Source organism: Tetranychus urticae, unplaced genomic scaffold, assembly GCF_039701765.1.
Source record: "Tetranychus urticae isolate SD_2017Ah unplaced genomic scaffold, NJAU_TeUrti_SD_1.0 Scaffold_5, whole genome shotgun sequence".
NCBI classification, from domain to species: Eukaryota; Metazoa; Arthropoda; class Arachnida; order Trombidiformes; family Tetranychidae; genus Tetranychus; species Tetranychus urticae.
In genome coordinates, this window is record NW_028315837.1 from 569,100 (window position 1) to 584,099 (window position 15,000).

At 38.0% G+C, this 15,000-nt stretch overlaps 1 protein-coding gene and 2 non-coding genes across 3 annotated transcripts; 1 reads left to right on the plus strand and 2 right to left on the minus strand.

The window, feature by feature from the left end:
- Positions 1 to 7,133, plus strand: LOC107364199 (laminin subunit beta-1-like). The gene is made up of 7 exons (XM_089270002.1): positions 1 to 1,054; positions 1,958 to 2,035; positions 2,107 to 2,217; positions 2,278 to 2,457; positions 2,531 to 4,047; positions 4,119 to 4,599; positions 4,876 to 7,133. The coding sequence occupies exons 1-7, from the start codon at positions 469 to 471 to the stop codon at positions 6,822 to 6,824; spliced, it is 4,902 nt and encodes a 1,633-aa protein (XP_089126128.1). The 5' UTR covers positions 1 to 468; the 3' UTR covers positions 6,825 to 7,133.
- A 4,710-nt stretch (positions 7,134 to 11,843) lies between these two features.
- On the minus strand, positions 11,844 to 11,998 carry LOC112539731 (5.8S ribosomal RNA). The gene has a single exon (XR_016200505.1). It is a non-coding gene; the product is annotated as a 5.8S ribosomal RNA (ribosomal RNA).
- A 487-nt stretch (positions 11,999 to 12,485) lies between these two features.
- Positions 12,486 to 14,655, minus strand: LOC149092884 (small subunit ribosomal RNA). The gene has a single exon (XR_016200529.1). It is a non-coding gene; the product is annotated as a small subunit ribosomal RNA (ribosomal RNA).
- Positions 14,656 to 15,000: the final 345 nt, after the last annotated feature.

The following is a 15,000-nucleotide window of genomic DNA, read 5'->3' on the forward strand; positions in this document are numbered from 1 at the left end:
TTTGGTTAACTTTATAATTTACCCTAATGGTGTCGGTCATTCATTATCACATTCTTGTGCTATTTTAATTTTACGTTTTTCTCAAAATAATTTCTTAATTTTAAATGAAATATTGTTTGTTTCATTTCAGGTTCCAACTCTTGTGATAGAAACAGTTGTTTGCCTCCAACTGGTGATTTATTAATTGGTCGTGAAACTAATTTAACTGCATCATCGACTTGTGGACTTGTGTTTCCTGAAAAATATTGTATTCTCGGTGATACGCTTAAAAGGAAAAAGTGTCATACATGTGATTCTCGTGAGTCCGCGAGAACTCGCAAAAGTCCATTAAAATACCACAGAATTGAAAATATTATTACGAAGGTTGACGAAGATTACAGAAGATTCTGGTGGCAGGCTGAAAATGGTGTTGAAAATGTTACAATACAACTTGATTTAGGCGTTGAATTTCATTTAACCCATATCATAATGATATTTCAAACATTTCGTCCTGCAGCTATGGTGATTGAAAGATCATCTGATTATGGAAAAACATGGAAACCTTATCAGTATTTTTCTGCTGATTGTGGACGTGATTATCCTTTTGTTAGACAAAGTCAAAGACAAAATTTACAAGAAGTTGTTTGTGAATCTCAATACTCAGCAGTTACTCCTTCTTATCATGGTGAAGTCATTTTCAAAGTACTTCCACCTAATATTCCTATTCTTGACCCGTATTCAGATGAGATAAAAGAGCTTCTCAAGGTAACAAATTTGCGTATAATTTTTAATAAACTTCATACTTTTGGTGATGATATTCTTGATCCAAGACCCGAGATTCGACAAAAGTATTATTATGCTTTGATGAAAATGAAAGTTCGAGGTAGTTGCTCTTGCAATGGTCATGCTAGTAGATGTGTCCCTGAAGAAGGTCAAACAGCTATTGATGGAATGGTTTATGGTAAATGTGCTTGTGAACATCATACCACGGGACCCAATTGTAGACAATGTGAACCCTTCTATCAAGATGCTGAATGGAAACCCGCGATTGGAAGACAAACTAATGAATGCAAACGTAAGTAAAAAAACGATTTTCAATCTCATTTATTTTTAACTATCTGAGCCTACTTTGATACAAGTTGAATACTGAGGTCGTAAATCATCTCACATTAATATAATTAACTGTGCCCTTCGATGTATTCAAAATTTGAAGAAAAAGGAGGCCGAGAATGAAATTGAAATGGCTCGTTTAGCCAGAACCAAGGTTCGTCATCAGAACACAATTTCCCAATTGAGGCAAGATCTTAAATTAGGCAATTCAATCGACGTGGATAAAATTTTGAAAGAATCTGTTGATAACGTCCCAGTTGTTGGTGCTTTTGAGGTAACTGGAAATGAGATGAGCGGATCTTCATCAGCCTCTGATTCCTATTCCATGGTGAAAACTCCATCCACTTACCGTGGAGAGTGTGATGGTGACTATCAAAGTGACGGAGAAGTTATCGCAATCATTGCCAACAATCTGCTCAACAAATTTTCTTTCTAACTCGAGTGACACAACAATCTGTTAATTTGGGAGTTTGAAGCTCATCAATTATAAATTGAAAAAGAATTCGTTAGGAAAAAACTGAAGATGGTAATCGTGACAAGAAAGAAGAAAGCAGAAGAAAAAAAAGGATGACTTTATTAAAATAATTATTATTGATCATTTCGTTTTCAAGCACACACACAATGATTACAATTTCCAAAGAGAATGAGAAAAGATAAAAAATGCTTACAGTAAGCAGTAAAAAGATTTTACAAAACGAAGAAAGCAAAAACAGGATAAAACTCATCATTCAGCCCTAAAACTCGATCGTTTTACTTTTTTGAGCTAAACGGTTTTTCGGTTGATTCAGATAGATTAAAACGCTATTAACAAGCCATGAAACAAATATCTATAATTAAGTAAATCTAATAAAAAATTTTCCTTTTACAGGCTGTAATTGTAACAATCATGCAACAACATGTCATTTTAATAGGACATTATGGATAGTTTCAGGAAAAACAAGTGGTGGTAAGTTATAAGCTTCAAGGTTTTAGTTGGTGATGAAAACAAATTAATCGTATTTTTCGTTATTAAACAAGGGCAATGTGAGGATTGTCAGCATAATACTCAAGGAGATCACTGTGAAGAGTGTAAACCTCAGTTCTATCGGGATGTCAATCGACGTATTGATGATCCATATGTCTGCATTCGTAAGTTTTTTGATTAAATTTTCTTTAATCTGCTAATATTCAAATGACTTTTTAATTAAGCTTGTGACTGTGATGAACGAGGATCCAAGAATAACGGTATTTGTGAGACTAAAACTGATGAAATACGAGGTAAAGTTGCTGGTCAATGTCAATGTAAAGAAAATGTAGCTGGGCGTCGATGTGACATATGCAAATCTGGCTTTTGGAACTTGAATAGAGATAATCCACTTGGATGTCAAGGTATTCATCTGAGTGTTAAATATTTCTGAAAATTTTATCTCTAAATATGTACCATTTTTCCATTAAAAATTAGCTTGTAACTGCAATACTTTGGGATCAACTCGTAATCAAGCCTGTAATCAAATAACTGGCGAATGCATTTGTAAAAACAATCTTTTCGGTAGGGATTGCAATTCTTGCGAAAAGAATCATTATGGACTTGAATTGTTTCCAGATGGCTGTCGCCCATGTAACTGTGATCCTAGTGGATCATACGATTTACAATGTAATTTGACAACTGGTCAATGTCCATGTCGTCCTCACATTACCGGGCAAAGATGCGATACAATCGAACCAGGTTACTTTGTGCCTACACTGGACTCAATTTTGTTTGAAGCTGAAGAAGCACATCATAGCAGAGATGTTATTCCCTGGATAATGCCAACTGGAGCTACTTCAACTTGGACTGGGGGCGGTTTTGCTCGTGTTTTTGAAAAATCTTTCATTGACTTCGAAATAAGTGTCTCTCACTCAGCACGCTACGATATTATTGTGAGATATCAACCTGTTGAACCTATTTGGAGTCAAGGAACTATTCTAATCGAACCATTGACCGCAGCTGTTCCAATGCCAGGATCACCTTGCGAGAAAAACTTTGAATACGGTTCAAAACAACTTTCCTTTCAATTTGAAGTTAATCGCGCTTATACTAAAACTGGTCCTTATTGTTTTGAAAGAGATCAAAGATATAGAATAAGAATTGATGTTGGTCTAAGAGTTGGTGGTAGCAAAAATTCAACAATAGCAGTTGATTCTCTAGCTTTAATTCCAACCATGACTGACTTTGAAATCTTCTCAGATCCTACTCGAGAAAGAGAAATGGAAGAATTCAGACGAAATCGATGTGATGAATATTTATATTCTGTGACGAGGTATCAAATTCCTGAGCCATGCAAGAGATATTACCAATCAATGGCCATTTCAATGTACAATGGAGCTCAACCTTGTAATTGTCATTCTACTGGATCAGAGTCTCCTGCTTGTGATTCACTTGGAGGAAAGTGTCGTTGTAAACCAAATATTATCGGTCGTTCTTGTGATGAGTGTGCTCAAGGCTTTTATGACTTTGGACCAAATGGTTGTAGTCCATGTGAATGTGATTCATATGGATCTGAAAATGCTTTTTGCGATGTGGTATCAGGTCAATGTAAATGTCGACCAAATACATTTGGACGTCAATGTGATCAATGCCAACCTGGCTTCTGGAATTATCCAAACTGCCAGCGTTGTGATTGTAACTTACATTCAGAAACTTGTGATTCCAAAACAGGAGCTTGTCTGAATTGCTTAGATAATACTGAAGGTCATAGATGTGAAAGATGCTCTAATGGTTATTATGGCAACCCTTTGATGGGAATTAACATTCCTTGTCGTCCGTGTACCTGCCCGGGTGTACCTCAATCAGGAAGCTTTCACGCTGAAAGATGCGAACTTGATCTTTCGACTAACTTGCCGCGCTGTTTCTGTAAACCTGGTTATACTGGAGATCGATGTGAGCAATGTGATGAGAATTATTTCATCGATTCATCTCCTGGGCCTATGAGTGCAAAGGTTCGTCTAATGGTATAAAATCTTTGTATTTTTATTAATAACACTTTTACCTAATTGTTTTTCATTAATAGGGAACATATGAGATTAATAAGTGTCGTCAATGCGATTGTAGCAATAATATTGATGTATCACAACCAGGGAATTGTGACAAACGAACTGGCGTATGTCTGAGATGTCTTTATAATACAGAAGGTGATCATTGTGAACGATGTCGCAAGGGATTCTATGGCAATGCTTTGGCACAACAATGTACTGAATGTGTTTGTTCACCAATCGGTACGAATCAAGTATTTGGCTCGTGTGACCACAGAACAGGGCAATGTCCCTGTTTACCAAACGTTGTTGGAAGTGAATGTGATAAATGTGAACTCAATCACTGGAATCTAACCTCAGGTGTTGGCTGTGAACCTTGTGACTGTGATCCTCAAGGATCTTTCAATTTGAAATGCTCTGAATTTGATGGACAATGTTCCTGTAGACCAGGACGTGGTGGTCGCAAATGTAATGAATGTCAACCAAATCATTATGGTGATCCACGCATCCAATGCTTCCGTAAGTCAAAATAAATGATTAATACAGTAAAACCTCGGTTATTTTATACCTCGGTTATTTTATATTTTACATAGCGTGAATCTAGCAGCTAGGGAGCACAAGTTTCTCCCCCTTCGGTCATTTACAAAGATTTAAACTAATTTTTTGTTACGCCATCTCTTGTTTTCTTAAAATAACCGAGGTTTCACTGTATTTCTTGTTCTGATTTGCTAAAACAAAAATAGTAATAACTTTTATCAATTAAAATGAATCATTATTTATCATTCTAACTTTCAGCATGTGATTGTGATCCTAGTGGATCCGCAACTATGCAGTGCAATAAATTCGATGGCTCATGTGTTTGCTTAAAGGGAATATCTGGTAAAAAATGTGATCAATGTGCTCGAGGTTACCTTGGATCGGCTCCTCGGTGTGAATCATGTGGTGAATGTTTCGAGAATTGGGACACAACAATACAGCAACTTAGAGATGAAACCTTAAGACTAATTGAACGAGCTCGTAAGATCAAACAAACAGGAGCACCAGGGGCTTATGGAAAGTCTTTTATTACAATTGAAAATAAATTACTGGATGCAGAAATATTAATTTCAGGATCAAATGTTACTGACGCTGATATTGGAAATGTAAACAAAACGATTCAAGAGTTACAACGAGAGGTTGATTTTTTGAACCAAAAAATATCTGCAGCTGAAAGAGATACTGATCAAACTGTTCAACGTACTGGTCAAGCCAATTTACGCCTTGACGAGTTGAAATTGTTGGCTCGTGGTTTGGAAGCTCAAAATGCTGAGTTACGTGAAAATACAACTAAACTTAAAGCAGATGATGTTAGGAGTGCATTGAACCTGACAGAAGACGCTTACAGGCGAAGTTTAGCAGCTGAAAAAAAGGTTGAAGATGCTATACCTAACATCTATAAGTCTAGAAAGCTTAGATATGGAACAGAAAAATTAATCTCATCCACAAATTTCGATCATGAAAAATCAATGGAAAACAATCGAGGATCGTTGAGTGCGATTTCGGCAAAAATTAAACATTTAGAAGACAATATTCCAGATATCAACAAATTGGTTTGTGGCGGTCGATCTACCGTTGATAAATGTGATTATACTTGTGGAGGAGCCGGTTGCTCAAAATGTGGTGATATTTCTTGTGACGCTGCAACTACAAAAGCTCAATCAGCACTCAACTATGGCCAGGACGCTGAGAAAATTTTGAAAGAACTGCGTGAAAAGGGAGAAGACGAGGTGAGGAATACTGAAGAAGCTCGCCGTCGTAGTGAGGAAGCTTTACGTGAAGCTCAAAGAGCATATGATAGAGCTATTGCTGCCAGAAACAATTCAGAGGCAATGAGCAAAGAGATTCAAGATTTATTTAATCTTATTGATGAATTCATGACTGCCCAATCAGCGACTCCAGCTGAGATACGAACAGTTGCTGAAAACTGCCTGAAAATTCAAATATCATTAACTCCGGAACAAATTCTTGATCTTGCCAATAAAATCAACGTAACTCTCAAAAATGTGAAAAACATTGAGAAAATTTTAGATGAAACTGAAGCTGATTTGCGTAGAGCACAAACACTCGAATCAGAGGCAAACTTCACCAAGAATCGTGCAGATGAAATATTAGGAATGGCCAGAGAGGTATTGAATGCTTTAGCTGTTGCTCAAGAAGCTCAAAATGAAGCAGCGAATTCAATCAAAAATGCTAATGAACAATTTAATCGAGCTCAAATAGATCTTGATTCCATTTCATCTGAGACTGAAAGTATTGCTCGACAATCAGAACAAGCTAAGATTAAGATCGAAGAACTACGAAAGAGATTGGAAGGACTTCGAATAAGCTTTACGAAAAATACTTACTCAGTAACTCAAGCATCCAAGGAAGCTGATATTGCTACAGATATGGCTAAAGCTGCAGAAGCAGAAGTTGGTGGCTTGGAAGCTAAGTTTGAAGAAGCTAAACGAAAACTGGCTCAAAAAGAAGCAGATTCTGGCTTACAGAAGAAACAATCAGAGTCAATCAGATCAAGAGCTGAAAAATTAGCTAAAGATGCTAGTGAAAAACTTCGACTCTTACAAGACATAGAAGATAATTACACCGATAATGAAGAAGATTTAAACAAATATGCTGCTGATATTGAACAAATGAACAAAGATATGTTAAACTACCTGAATATCATTGAGGCTAGATCAGCATTCCATAAAAATTGTCAAACCTAGTTAATCGGTAAAAATAATTATAAAAATAAAGAGTCTTAATCATCAGTTATGCAAACTCATTTTGGCTGCTTAATTACTGCATTATTGAAGCTAAACTGATTCTTGTAATAATAAATCATATACTCTGTTTATGCCTTGATCTTTCCCTGTCATTCTTCAACAGTCGATTGAACTTTGAAGAATCCACTTTCTTTGTTTACTTTAATCATCATTCTCATTTCAACAATTTTACGCTTCTAATTCTCTCAAAGCCAATACAATTATATTGACCAATAAACTTGTCAAATTGTCGATGAAAACTTTAATGGATTTGTTAACTGTGTTGACCTTACTTAAATAAAAAAAACGTCCGCCTAGTCAACATCAAACTAAATGTTATTATAGAACCAAACAGTTTCACAAAACAGCCGCAAAAGTAAGCTTAATATGTATGTATGCTTAATATTAACATGATTTTCCATACCAGTAAATTTTTGACCAGGTCTGTTAAATACGCAAAAGTATCAGTGTTAAAAGGAAAGTTGAAGGTAACTTTCAATACAAGGCAAATATTAATACACTATAGTAACCGGTTAAAGCAATTTTCACAGTCGCCATCTATGATTTTATGAAAATTTACATCGTTCTTATAATTCATATAATCCTTGCACTTGCCTAAATTTTAAGCGCTATCAGTTTCTGAAAGTCATTATCACTAGATGGAGACTTGCTTTCTGTTAGAAAAAAATTGCTTTAACCGGGTACTTTAGTGTGTGGGGTGTTGAGAAAGTTTATGTAGGGGAAAAACTATCCCTCAACACCGTATAATAGAAAATTATGTTTTCCCCCTAAAATTGAAGCATAAACTTTCTCAACACTCCATATATTAACCATGTTCACTTACTTTCCGTCAATAAGAAGAGGATTTTGAATATATTCTTGTACAAAGTGTCCACTGTCATCTAAATTGATTTCGTCAATCTTTTCAATCCGAATTCCTCGATGATTGTTACTCTTCTTGACCCAAAGACGATCAGGATTATTTTTAGCCTGTTGAAATAAAGAGAAATTATTATCGGAACAAAAAGAGTTAACAAAGCAAGTTATCAAGCATAATGATCAACTAACAAGTTGTGTGTTCTTTTGTTGCTTAATAGGTTTGGAAGATTCATTTTTTGAATGCATTTTAACGAAAGTATTAACACAATTAAGTTGAATTCAGTCAAGCCAATGAAAGAATAAACAATTCACTCAAATCATCAAAATATATTAACACATTGTATAAAGATTGCCATCTATGATTTTATAAAAATTAACATCGTTCTCATAATTCATATAATCCTTGTATTTGCCTAAATTTTAAGTGCTATCAGTTTCTGAAAGTCATTATCACTAGATGGAGACTTACTTTCTATTAGAAAAAATTGCTTTAAACGGTACTTTAGTGTATTAATATTTGCCTTGTATTGAAAGTTACCTACAACCTTCCTTTTAACACTGATACTTTTGCGTGTTTAACAAACCTGGTCAAAAATTTACTGCTATGGGTAATCATGTTAGTATTAAGCTTATCAGATTGCTGAGAGAAGAAAATATTTATTTTCTCTTTTCTTCCTCTATGAATTTACTCAGTGTTGCACTGAAGATTGAACCGAGTTTCCATTCCAAACTTGTCAGCTTATTTTGCATTATTATTGTGTCAAGACGCTGATGAAACAACTGTATTGGCTCATATTTTGGTGAATAAAAGTTGATTGAAATAACTAAACGCTACGATCAACTTGCTTCATCTTTTGATCACAATACGTATACCACCAAAATCAACATCGAATGTTATCAGTCTATGATCACTAGAGCTTCGGTCATGGACCTTCCACCCTTCTATACTACCGCCTAGATTCTTGCTTAAAGTAAAGTCTATGTTCGACCTACCATGCACATTCTCGAATGTGGTTAGCATCAGAGCTGTGTTATGGATAATCAAGCCCTGTTCAATTATCAATTCCTGGAGCAATTCTCCGCGTTTGTCCGTGATGGTTGAATGCAACCAGTTAGTAGTTAGGGACAGTGGGAATCTCGTTAATCCATTCATGCGCGTCACTAATTAGATGACGAGGCATTTGGATAGTTAAATCAGTTTATTGCACCAATGACGATCAATGTGCGAGGTGAGCGATGTGTTTCTGTTGTGCGTTGAAATATGCCCCACGCTCCACCGTACCAAACAAAGCCATTGCTGCCATTATTTCCAAATCTTTAGACTTAAAGCTAAGCGACCACAACAACTCCGCCGAGTAGGTGCTATCAGCCCTTTGTAGTGAAGCGTAATTGCTTCGACTACAAACCTTTTCGTTTCTCCCTCGTATTTGCTACGCATCTCCAGAAAATCATATTTGACAACCTTTGCCACCTTCCTTTCGTCAAGTGACAGGTTTGGGTCGTCTCCTACAATCTGGAGATCTAATACGAGGGCTTGGTCCGTGTTATCCACCACCAGGTCCGGAATCAGATTCTTTCCCTTGAATTTGTGTTTGCACTCTCTCTTGTATTTCACACCGAGCTCGTCCAACCTTCGACAGATATAGTCCAGGACTTTATCATGTCTAGCCGTTCTTACTCGATGTGTTCTAAAGCAAGTTTGCGAAACATGATTTAATGTTTCCCTTGCATTGCAGCCACCTCTACACTTTAGGTTATCAGGTCCAACATTACGCCCCCGCAATACTCTCGATCTAACTGGAAGAGCATTGTACCTTGCTTCAATCATCTGAACGTAGTCTCGTCCAACAAACTTGGATTTCTTGTTGTAATTATCAATCCACCTGTGAGCTTTAACAACTTTATAGGCTTCTTTTAGTGACTGACCAGCGTACGTATTTATCAGATTCTTTACTGACGTAATGCAAACACCGTCTTGGTTTTGGCTCTATTATGCGTTGACACTTTCTTAGTTCATCCGCCGTGAAAGAAGATGAAGCTAGAATTCGAAAAATCGGATTCTCATGATGCTTCAACTTTTCCTTCCTCTTTATCCCCATCAACGCCATAGATTTAAACACCAAAGGGACTCCCAACCTCCTTTCGCTACTTTGGCATGTAACATACCAGAGCCACAGTCGTGAGGTAAATGGAGCCATTTCTTTACATATTGACGACTGATCAGCTCGAGAGTCTTGATTTTATGTACCGACACTGCAGATAACACAAGCGGATGGTAGAGCTTGATTATCGCGAAGTGCTTTAAGATGTATAATTTCTGATGCGGTCTGATCGGCGCTTTGTCGATTTTCTCACACAAGTTCTATACATTTTTGATGGTACAATATTTCCATGGGTACTGATCGGTATTCCCAGGTAACAAGTTTATTCACCAATGTCCATTGCCTTAATTTCTCTATCATGGAGTTTAAATTTGGGCTGCATTATTTTAACTTTCTTTTGTTTCCCTAATGGTACAATAATTAGAGAACAACACTTATCAGGATTCAATTCCAACCCTTTTTGGTTCGGCTTTCTTAGGTAACAAGATCGTTCTGGCTGCCTGCAAAGTCTCAGGTAATTCCCGAATGTATGCAAAGATATTGTACAGACACTGTAAGTGCATAGCGGTATTTTCCGCAGTGCCTCAACAGAAGTGAAGTCAACTTTGAGGTCGATGCTAGTTTCTGTTATTGTTATTGAATTTAACAAAGTTTCTATTGAAATTATTGTTATTACTGTAGTTATTGTAATTATTATGGTTTTGCGTATTTCTATTATTACTAAAGTTATTGTTATTGCTATTACTTCTAGTTGAGTTGTTAGTAAAGTTTGGGAACTGTGAAAACTAAATGCTGATTAGGTGTGTGTTTAGTACACCTTGCTGTTATCACTTGAACAAGAGTTTTGCACTCTCCTTCACATTGGTCGTGGTTTGAGCACGAGAGTTGAGAAAATGCACTCCTCATGCACATATTGCACTCCTCCTATCAATACCAAGATCCAAGGGCAGGCTAAAAGTTACCCCTTAACCTACTGATCTTGGAACGCTGTAAAGCATTCTTAGCACTGAATAGAAAAAGGCAACAATACACAAGAGGAGCTGAGTTCTCCTCTCAGCTACACTTCGTGGTTCTATCCGTTTCTCTACAAGCGGTTTCACGTCCTTTTGAACTCTCTCTTCAAAGTACTTTGCAACTTTCCCTCACGGTACTTGTTTGCTATCGATATTACCATCGTATTTAGTCTTAGGAGGAGTTTACCTCCTAATTTGGATTGCACTCTCAAGCAATCTGACTCTATCCGCGACTAAAGCCAGTAATCGATATTCCATTAACCAAGATCTGCCACCGGCCTAGAACCGTCTCTGGGAAGAGGGCCCTTGTCAGAGGGACTTGCAGATTTAGTTGAAATAATCGTGACTCTAGCCATTACGCAGCACCGCTTTCCACCTTTCAATGGAAAACCTTTGCGCCGGACTCATCCCTTTTCACTCGCCGTTACTCAGGGAATCTCATTTGATTTCTTTTCCTCCGCTGAATTATATGCTTAAATTCGGCGGGTAACCTCACCTGATCTGAGATCAAAAATATTGATTAAGTTGATTAATGTTTATTTGTGTTGTTTGCAAGCAAGCAACGTAAATCTACTTTAATGTTTGCACAAATTTTGCCTTTGCATTACTTCTTAGGTCTGCTTTAACAGAATGAAATAGCTACTATTTGTACGATTTATACAAGTGCAAGAAGATTCATCAGTTAACAGGTTAGTTGATCACCATAGTTATCTGCAATACGACTTTAGCGTCGTCAGATAGGCGACTAACCTTAGAATCTCATGCTAGTATCTATTCATATATACTGCTTGCAGAGATGAAATATGCATTGTACACAAAATTTATCATGTGAAACAAGTAGATTTGAGATTCTCCTTACTAAATTGCAACGAATTGCAATTAAGAAAAGGAATAAAACATCAAGATTCATGCATATAAATATACAATCCTCTCAAAACAATGCATATATGGTAGTATGCAAGTGTTTTGTTGATTATTTTACATCTCAACTCTCAGACAGATGTGACCTCGGAAAAGACCCGAAAGCCGCAATGTGCGTTGGAAGCTCAAGTGCTCGGCGTGTCCTGCAATTCGCACCGATTATCGTAGCTAGCTACGTTCTTCATCGATTGGTAATTCGAGTGATCCACCGCTTGAAGATGTATCTTTGCCACCGTGGGACTTTTAATAAGTATCCTAAATCTGCATTGAGAGGGTTTGAAAACAATTGTATGCAGTTTATAAAAACCATAGTTGTCTTTACTTAGTTAGGCGAAGAAGTGTAAAACTTCCTTCTTTAAACCTTGCCGTCAGCATAAGCTGAAGACTTGAACAGGTACCAAGTATGTAGCAAGACAGGCTTTTCATTATAAACTACAATTGTTTTGCAAAAGAAATTATGGCTATCGTTAGATAACCCTCACTCTTTGTTGCATTGGATAATGAAAGATGGATGTATGAATGAACGAATGTAATGCAAATTAGAATCATGTTGCAATGGCTAAATGTTTGCAATAAACATTCACAATTGCGACTCTAATGCAAATACAATTCAATTGCATTCACCATATTAGCATCTACAATATCACTATGCAGAGTGTTTGATTGTTTGAAGGTTGTATTTCTCTTATAATAAGAGGGTAATACGTTAATGATCCTTCCGCAGGTTCACCTACGGAAACCTTGTTACGACTTTTACTTCCTCTAAATGATCAAGTTTGAACATCTTTCCAGCACAATCCGACCACTAGTTTCCCAATGGTCTGGATTGACCAGTCCGAAGTCCTCACTAAATCATTCAATCGGTAGTAGCGACGGGCGGTGTGTACAAAGGGCAGGGACGTAATCAACGCAAGCTAATGACTCACGCTTACTGGGAATTCCTCGTTCATGGGCAATAATTACAATGCCCAATCCCCATCACGAAATGGGTTCAAGCGGTTACCCACTCCTTTCGGAGCAGGAAACAGTATGCACGATGACCACTTCAGTGTAGCACGCGTGCGGCCCCGGACATCTAAGGGCATCACAGACCTGTTATTGCTCTGTTTCGTGCGGCTGCGAGCGCCGCTTGTCCCTCTAAGAAGTCCTTACAGTGCTACAGCATCCTTACCCTAGCCAATTCTGTAGGCTAATAGCAGCAGAGCCCTCAACAGCCGAAACCATCAAGAGATACTACCACCCACAGGTTGACTAAGGGGGAGTACTGCAGTGTAAACTGCAAGTCTATTTAGTAGGCTAGAGTCTCGTTCGTTATCGGAATTAACCAGACAAATCACTCCACCAACTAAGAACGGCCATGCACCACCACCCACTGAATCAAGAAAGAGCTCTCAATCTGTCAATCCTCTCAGTGTCCGGGCCGGGTGAGTTTTCCCGTGTTGAGTCAAATTAAGCCGCAAGCTCCACTCCTGGTGGTGCCCTTCCGTCAATTCCTTTAAGTTTCAGCTTTGCAACCATACTTCCCCCGGAACCCAAAAACTTTGGTTTCCCGGAAGCTTCCATTCGAGTCATGAAATTAGTTACTCAGAATGATCGCTGGTTGGCATCGTTTATGGTTAGAACTAGGGCGGTATCTGATCGCCTTCGAACCTCTAACTTTCGTTCTTGATTAATGAAAACATTCTTGGCAAATGCTTTCGCTGTAGTTTGTCTTGCGACGGTCCAAGAATTTCACCTCTAGCGCCGCAATACAAATGCCCCCGTCTGTCCCTCTTAATCATTACCTTGGATTCTTAAGACCAACAAAATAGAACCAAGGTCCTATTCCATTATTCCATGCAAGATCATTCAAGTTAAGGTAGTGGTACGCATCATATAGATGGTTGACCATACCGTTTTTAGGCACCTCTTTCGAGGTTTTGGACGCCTGCTTTGAGCACTCTGATTTTTTCAAGGTAAAAGTCTCGATCGCTTGAATCAACACTCGGTAAAGAGCATTGATAGCAAATATCGAGCAATTTTCTGTCTAAACACTATGAATGTAACCACCAGGAAAGAGGAATGAAGGTTCAAGCAAGCATCCGTAGACACAAGCAAGAAACCTAACATCACCATCTAACCCTTTAATCAGTGGACCCCATAGGTTCGACTGAAATCCAACTACGAGCTTTTTAACCGCAGCAACTTTAATATACGCTATTGGAGCTGGAATTACCGCGGCTGCTGGCACCAGACTTGCCCTCCAATAGATCCTCGTTAAAGGATTTAAATTGTACTCATTCCAATTACGGGGCCTCAATAGAGTCCCGTATTGTTATTTTTCGTCACTACATCCCCGTACTGGGATTGTGTAATTTGCGCGCCTGCTGCCTTCCTTAGATGTGGTAGCCGTTTCTCAGGCTCCCTCTCCGGAATCGAACCCTAATTCCCCGTTACCCGTTACAACCATGGTAGGCGCATAACCTACCATCGACAGTTGATAAGGCAGTTGCTTGAGGGATACATCGTCGGCTCAGAGGCCATACGATTTGCTCAGTTATTCAGAGTCATCACAAGAAATGCAACCGAAGTTGCTAAGATCCCCACTGCTAGTCCTTAGACAGCGACCGAAATCACTGAACAGGGTTCTAGGTGAATAAGAATCATTGGTCTTGTACTAATAAATGCGATCCTTCCGTCAGCAAGCTGAGGTTGGAACACTTGTTCATGTATTAGCTCTAGAATTACCACAGTTATCCATGTAAAAAAGAATATCCGAGGAACCGTAACTGATTTAATGAGCCATTCGCGGTTTCACTTTATAAACAGTATGTACTTAGACATGCATGGCTTAATCTTTGAGACAAGCATATGACTACTGGCAGGATCAACCAGGTAACTTGATGTTTTAGCAAAGTAAAATGCTAAACAAGTTGTTTTTGCAGCTATAAATACGATATCCTCAGCTAACAACCAGCAAGTGGATGCTAACTTTAACGAGGTATCGAGATTTATGTCGTGCATTAAGATAATTCTGCAGAAAACTCTTTAGAATACATCTTCTTCCACTAAAATGTGCAAGCACATCTAGCAGGAGTAACCATTGCTGGGTACGTTTGCAAGTCAACTAAACAGCATAGTATTATAACCGCTTGATACCAATTTCTTGGATCAATCTGCGGTCTGCTTTGCACAAGCAGAGCTCAATACTAATACTGCTCACTCTGTTGAGTGACTAGTTTG